At 36.2% G+C, this 8,350-nt stretch overlaps 1 protein-coding gene across 1 annotated transcript; it reads left to right on the forward strand.

The window, feature by feature from the left end:
- Positions 1-3,760: 3,760 nt before the first annotated feature.
- On the forward strand, positions 3,761-5,119 carry LOC106764307 (protein ELF4-LIKE 1-like). The gene is made up of 3 exons (XM_022782158.1): positions 3,761-4,319; positions 4,662-4,719; positions 4,788-5,119. Exons 1-3 carry the CDS (start codon positions 3,886-3,888, stop codon positions 4,866-4,868), a joined length of 573 nt encoding a protein of 190 aa, XP_022637879.1. The 5' UTR covers positions 3,761-3,885; the 3' UTR covers positions 4,869-5,119.
- The last annotated feature ends 3,231 nt before the right edge of the window (positions 5,120-8,350 follow it).

Here is an 8,350-nt window from a genome sequence, read left to right on the forward strand (position 1 = left end):
ACAATGTATAAATGTTTGTTGATTCATGATTGATGTCCAGGTTTCTTAATGTGCACTTTATAAAACTTCCTTACCAATGCCATAACTTTAGTTCTCTAAATAATCTCAACATGGGTGCTTCCCCCACCTTCATGGGGGACCAAAAACATTAATTTCAACCCACTCCTCATTCAAGAACATAAAAGTACCACTAAAACAAGTGCACTAGTGTCAAAACACACTGTTATTAGGCTGTGATCCCCTACGTGTTCACTGGTGGCTCCTACAGTTGAACAGGATGTGTAAAATCAATATCAGGCACACGTAATCGTTTACAAGGCCTTGTAAACGATTACATTGTAGGATTTCACACACCTAATGCCATAACTTCAATTCTCTCAATAATCTCAACAAGGGTGCTTCCCCCACCTTCATGGGGGACCAAAAACATTAATTTCAACCCATTCCTCACTTAAGAACATAAAAGTACCACTAAAACAAGTGCACTTGTGTCAAAACACACTACTATTAGGCTGTGGTCCCCTACGTGTTCACTGGTGGCTCCTACAGTTGAACAAGATGTGCAGAATCAATTTCAGGCACGCGTAATCGTTTACAAGGCCTTGTAAACGATTACAATGCAGGTTTTCACACACGTAGGCCAAGTGCTGCAGTATTTGGTGCAAAAAACATGATGGTAATCGTTTACAAAGCCTGGTAAACGATTACGCGTGTCTGTTTTCTGTTTTGCACATCCTGTTGCACTAAAGGAACCACCTGTGGTAACCTAGGTGACCACTGTTGACATTGTGTGTTTTTTGGCCAAGAGCACTTGGTTTTGTGTCCAATTCATGTTTAAGTGTTAGAGTTAGGTTGTAGGTGATATGTGGGAAACCCCATGATGGAGTGGGTGACCACCCATGGTGATAACACTAAGTTAGGCCAATTGCTGCAGTATTTGCTGCAAAAAACAGCATGGTAATCGTTTACAAAGCCTGGTAAACGATTACGCGTGTCTGTTTGCAGTTCTGCACATCCTGTTGCACTGAAGGAACCACTTGTGGTAACATGAGTGACCACTGTTGACATTGTTTGTTTTTTAGGCCAAAAGCACTTGGTTTTGTGTCCAATTCATCTTTAAGTGTTAGAGTTATGTTGTAGGTGATGTGTGGGAAACTCCATGATGGAGTGAGTGACCACCCATGGTCATAACACTAAGTTAGGCCAAGTGTTGCAATATTTTGTGCAAAAAACAGGATGGTAATCGTTTACAAAGCCTGGTAAATGATTACGCGTGTCTGTTTGTTGTTCTGCACATCCTATTGCATTGAAGGAACCACCTGTGGTAACATGAGTGACCACTGTTGACATTGTGTGTTTTTTTGGCCAAGAGCACTTGGTTTTGTGTCCAATTCATGTTTAAGTGTTAGAGTTAGGTTGTAGGTGATGTGTGGGAAACCCCATGATGGAGTGGGTGACCACCCATGGTGATAACACTAAGTTAGGCCAATTGCTGCATTATTTGCTGCAAAAAACAACATGGTAATCGTTTACAAAGCCTGGTAAACGATTACTTTGTAAACGATTACGCATGTCTGTTTGCAGTTTTGCACATCCTGTTGCACTGAAGGAACCACCTGTGGTAACCTGGGTGACCACTAGTGACATTGTGTGTTTTTTAGGCCAAGAGCACTTGGTTTTGTGTCCAATTCATGTTTAAGTGTGAGACTTTGTTTTTAGATGATGAAGGATAAACTTTGTAATTTTTTAAGCCAATCACATTGCTTTTTCATTGACAAAATAATGTCGAATGATTTCATTACAATAACATCTTGTCCAACATAACTTTAATAGAAATACAGTCATCCAATAGCATATGTCATATTTTTGACCTCCATAACATAATGTTATCTATTACAGTCCTCCATAATATACTATTACAGTAATCCATTAAAGTCAATCACATTGTGACCTACACAACAAAATATAAATGAAACCATATGTAATATTATGCACTGAGGGTCTGGTTTTTTGGATGATGATGATGCTTGGTTAGTTGGCGGAACAAATTTGCGGAGGATGGCATCCACATCGGCATTGTTTTCTGCCCATATCGAAAGTCGAATGACAGGTTTGGGCCTTTCCTTCACGAGGTCAACTGATGGAGGACATATTTCTGGTAGGAAAACCTTCACTACGTTGCGGTGAACGATATTCAAGTAGTGGTTCGTCCCAAATGCACTGAAGGAATGAACCTAATTCAACACTGCCAAATATAAGTACTCTATGAATGTGAAATTAGTATAACAAACCACAAGAAAGGTTATTTGCACTAAAATTGTAAATGAAGTACTGAATGATTGGTTTACAAGATTGAGTATCATGACTGAGCCAACTCGAATATTATCTCCAAATTGAGGATCCTCAAGAACTTTATGGTGCAATGAAGCCTTCCTGATAGCGGATGGGTCCTGCTCACATTCAGTGAATCATTAATTTTTTTTTTTTTGATAAAAAAGTTGTACATTGTAAAAAATAATACCTTTATAGTAAAAAACATGTCTCCCAGACCATTGGGCTTGCACTCCTTTACTAAGCAAGCAACACATGGAACCCATAAGGGGTCCAAAACAACTGCTCAACCGAAACAAATCTAATGTAAACACAACAACAAATAAACAACAAACCCAGAAGGGGTCCAACAATCCACAGAGAAACCAAAAACCAAAAACCCAAGAACGCAAACCAAAAACCCATTACTCAATAACCACAAACACAGTACCCTTACCACAACATCAACAACACAAGAACGCAAACCAAATATCCAAAACCCAAGAACGCAAGAACGCAAACCAAAAACCCAAAACACCAAGAACGCAAGAACCCAAGACCCCAAACGAAAAACCCAAAGCACCAACAACGCATGAACGCAAGAACCCGACAACCCAAACCAAAAACCCAACAACGCATTTACCTTGCTCCAATGAAGCTCATTTCTCGGACTTCCCATTTTCACCAAACGGCGACAAAGGAGATCCACAAACCAAACGTCAGACAGAGAAAGTAGGGGGAGAACGACGAGTGACAACGAAATACGAAAAAGAGAAAGAGACAAAATGAAATGAAACAGGACGAAGGATATATTTGGAAAGCCAAAATTTTTAGACCCTTCTCATTTTTGTCCCAACATTTTTTTTAAAAAAAAAAAGAAGACCAATGGCAGCTTGACACCTCTCGATGTCAAATGTGTGTGAAAATAAGTGTGTTAAAATAACGGCAGGGGTATATTTGGAAGAGATAAACCAAAGTTTGTTTTTTTAATTTGAAATCGTCCAATCACATTTTGACACGTGTGCAGTGTCAAAATGGTGTCAAAAAATGATGGTAAAATATCATTTTCCATATTTTAATTGCATATAAAAACTATTCCAATACTTACATATACGTAAAGTCCTATGACTAATCTTAAAAAAAGTCCCAGTAACTACGCTTTTACACTTTCTCGTGCCGTCAGCCGCGGGATATTTATTTTTCTTCATATTTTATTCCTTTAAAATATTAACGACGCGGGAGGATATTTCCTTATTTATTTATTTATCATCGTATTCAAAACCCAATAAGATATTTATCTCCTTTCATCACCGTCTGTCATTTAATCCGCTCACAGACAGCAATTGGCACTTGCCAGCTCCCCAACAACGTCAAATCACTCAACTCTCAATGGACTGTCACAATCAAATATCACCTACGAAATTTACAAGGCTAACCGCCATGGTTGGGTCAATGCCCCGTGTCTCCAACTTCTCACTGCTGCAAGAAACGCCACAATAAACTTCATCCGAATATTGAGACTCTCGTATGAACAACGAAATGTTCGATCGCACTTGAAATCAGGAATCGGCGTAGATGGACGAAACCGCCGAGACTACAAAGCCTGATTGGGTCAACAACAGCCCGACGTTTGCCGGAGAGAGAACCGATGACTTCGGCGACGAGGATGAGGACGGGGAATGCGACGGCGATGACGAGGCTTGGAACATGCTCACTCGGAGCTTCCGGCAAGCGCAGACGGTGCTGGACGAAAACCGTGCGTTGATCGACGAAGTGAACAGCAACCATGAGTCGAAGATTCCTGACAACATGGTGAAGAATGTTAGCCTCATGACTCAGATCCACGGTAACATCTCCAAGGTTCGCTCTATCTACTCCGATTTATCTGTGAATTTCTGCAACATTGTTCGACAGCGCCGCGTCGCCGCCGTGAACCACCGCAATCGCGATGGGGATGAGGCGGAGAACCCGGAGGATGATTCAACGGAGCACGTGTTGGAGAAATCGGAGTAATTCTTTGTCACCTTATGTATGTTATATGATTGTTATCGCGTTGTGCAATGAATCCTAGGGTAGGGTGATGCTATATGATTGTTATTGAGCTTCAAGCAAGCTCACTGTCTCGAGTCTTTGTTATCATGTGAGGTAGTTTGTGAAATTTGAAATGGAGTATTCAGTTCGTGTTAGTATGAGTTTTACAGTGATTCTATTCGGAGAAAAGAAAATGTGCTGAGTTTGATTATATTTTAGGTTTGTTTATGGTGGAGGTGTTGGTGACTTGAATGTTGAGAAATCTGTCTGTGTGCTCATTCCTGGTTGTGTCTTTCTTTGTTGGTTTTCTTTGTTGTAAGGATGGTTGAATTGATGGATTCAGGAATGTATAGGACTTCATCCACCCGCAGATATGAGGTATTGATGTCAATGTTTGATTTTGCTTTTTCCATGGCTGCTTTGATTTTTTAATCTTTTGTTTCAAGGAGGCCCTGCGGAACTGTGAAGCAGGGAAGGGGAAAGGGGAAAGGACAAGGATTGAACATGTATGTCGTGTTTCACCATGATAAAGATTATAACTGCCAGTAATGTCAGCTCTAGCTCATTGTTTCATGTCTTTGTTATTATTCTTTATTCCATTATGTTGATGATGCATAGATAGTTCTTGAGGTTACTGGTTGATTATGTCGATATCAATTCAGAAATTCGCCATCAAATACTTAAGAAGTGCTTCAATGCAAGCAAAACTAGTTGTTTCTGTGGTTTCTGTGTACTGAATAGTGGCCTTTGATTTAAATCATCTGTTTTTGAACTATAATTCTGAATGACCCTGTTACTTTCGCACTTAACAAATTTTTACACTTATTTTCCATCTATTATTTTATATCTCAATTCACTATTTTAATGATTGAATTGTGCTTAAAAATAAATTGTTTAGTGATATTTTGCCATAAAATAATATTTCCAATTTTAAAACGAAACCTGCCTAGATGAGTTGGCCAAATCACCAATGACATGTCTTTATCTTTTTCTTTGGATATATATATATATATATATATATATATATATATATATATATATATATATATATATATATATATATATATATATATGAAAAATCATACTCATACATAATTACTTTATCTACGTTTTCATTTTTCTCTTTTTATCATATTATATCATCTATAAACTTGTATTTTTACTTTATTTAAGTGTATATTAAAGGTTGAAACTCCGTGTTCATGAATACTTTTTTAAATATATTCATAATTTTCTTGTTTCTTTCGTAAGTCTCATGTCGACTCTTCTAGCTTTGTCCACACTTGCTTTTTTGCCCAATGGTTATGTATGATGAGCAGTGTTATGCTAAAATCTGTGTAGACATATAATTACAACAAAGATAATTGTTTTAAAAAGAATATTGTTATGAAAATAACAACACTTCTCATTATCATTCTTGGTATTTCCGAAAAATTATGTTCACTTTTCTCTTTCAGTATAAGTAATATAAGCGACTTATGATAAATGGTTTATATTAATTAAACCATTAATTATAAGAACTGTTTTTTGTGCTGTAGTATTGCGTCTTAGTACAATTGACATTTGTACCTTTAACTAATCAATGTTTGAATTTCAATCCACCAAATTATAGCATTATAAATACCAAAATAAGAGATAATTATGTAATTATATCAAAAGACTTATTTATAAAATATAGTTCAGTCCTTTAAATATAAAAATAATAAATTGTCGTAAAAAAAATGAATAAGATGATAGATCATACTATTGACTATAATTATGTTAAACTATTCATATACAAAAGTTTTTCTCTTACCAATCTTATGCTTCTTTCCTGTACTTACATTATTCTAAACCTCTTGTGAAATATACGTTCAAAGCAAAAAAATAACAAAACACCATATGTAAAACACAAAAGGTAAGTTAACATTGATTTAAAACTTATATGTTTTAAAGAAAAAATATACACTTGCAATTTAGAAAATATTTAAATAAGTTTCATAAGTCATAAAATCTACATCCAACCATAAAAACTTTCATAGTCTAATCATATACAAATAACTTATGTACTTTTGACTATACCTTGAGACCATACACATGTGATTGTTGAATTATGATAAAAATAAAAAGACCAAATGATAAAAATAGAGCAGAGTAAAATTGATCTAAACATGTTATATAAACATCATAGTAACATATTTAGATCAAGAACAACAGAAGCAAAGATGAAAGAATAAGGTGCGGACCTCCTGCCATTGCAATTTTGTAATCCCAACAGAAACAATTTTGTTTTCTAAACCTTAATTCACTCAAACTCGATGGTGTGTTTTTCTGAATAGAGGAGTAGGCTCAGTGATCAAAACTGAGAGTAACCCATTCCATTTATATAAAGTTTGGCCATCACAGGTTTAAAAATAATGGGTTGGGCTTTACCTTTAAACAATATAATAACTGTTCCATAACCTCTATGCAGTTAGAAAGGATAAAAATATTGGCTTAATGAACCACTTTATGTTCCTTAAAAATAGAAACTTAAAATGCTATAATATTTATTCTATAATTAAAATAATTCTAACATTCTCCCACTTGGTCCATTAATCCAATTATTAACCACAACAAGAGACAAAATATATACGAGTCATGGCGATAGGTCCTCTGATAGTGAGTGTTATCTTCCATGTACCACAATATATATTTCTCTCAATATTAGCTCTCAACTTAATGCATAAACCATATGTTTATGCTAGATCAAAACTAAATGATATCTTCTCAAAATAAATGTGCACAAAAACATATGAGAAAAACATCAAACTGAATAAGAGTTTCATTAACAAATACCAAATGTACTGATAATGAAATTACATCATGGAACCAAGTCCCATTTGCACTACACGATCCTTAAAATTCTTTAGTGGCATGCCTTTAGTTAAGGATCACCAATCACAACTTATTGCTTATGTATTTAATGACCACTTTCTTTTCCTTAACACGTTCTCTAATGGCTAAGTATTTGATGTCAATGTGCTTACTTCGACATCCACTTTTATAATTCTTAGCCATAAACACCACAACAGAGTTGTCACAGTACAACCTTAATGGCCTAAAAATAGAGTCCACAACTCTAAGCCCAGAAATGAAACTCTTCAATCATACACCATGCGAGGTGATGAGTGCATATTTATGTCCACATTTATGCTTTAAAATTAAAATTTTTGATAAAATATTTGTGCTTAAATGATTGATTTGTAGAGGATTTGTGATTATTGGATTTAGCGTGTTTGAAAATAAAAAGGGCTTAAAAAGTNATTTTAATTGCATAAATTATTCTTGGATGTTCTAATATTTATTTTTGCAGCTGAAATTATAAGTTTAATGGTCCAAATTACAATTTAAAGCCCAAAAATCAGGTTTTATTTGGAAAGTAATGTACAGATGGGCCAAACAGGCAGTCTCTACCCTTGCACCTCCCAAAATTCCCTACATACACCTCTGGCCCAACACTAAGCCAAACAGTAACCCTATTATGAATAGACCTCCTAAGTTTCCTACACACACTCCTCCTACCACTAATTAAACCAGATCCAATCAGAACATGCCACCTCATCTTCTTGCCACGTCATCATCACTAGTGCAGCGAGGGGCTTTTACCGCGGTTATTTTTCACTATAGGTCGCGGTTTACGAACCGCGGCATATTCAGCCGCGGTAGTAAGTCAAAGACTTTAGGCCGCGGTTACAACCGCGATATATAAGTTTCTTAATATGCCGCGGTTGTCCAAAGAACCGCTGCCTAAATCCTTTTTTTAAAAAAAAAAATATTGTCCACTATATGTCGCGGTTCAATCGCGGCAAAAGACCTTGTTATAGGCCGCGGTTCTTGCACTAACCGCGGCCATATGTCTCTTTTTAAAAAAAAAAATTAAAACGAAACACTATATGCCGCGGTTCAGGTCACAACCGCGGCATATTCCCCTGCAGTTTTTTAAAATTGCAGGTCTGTTTTTGTGATATCCACTACCACAAAAACAGAC

The sequence above is a fragment of the Vigna radiata genome, chromosome 6 (genome assembly GCF_000741045.1).
Source record: "Vigna radiata var. radiata cultivar VC1973A chromosome 6, Vradiata_ver6, whole genome shotgun sequence".
Classification (NCBI taxonomy): Eukaryota; Viridiplantae; Streptophyta; class Magnoliopsida; order Fabales; family Fabaceae; genus Vigna; species Vigna radiata.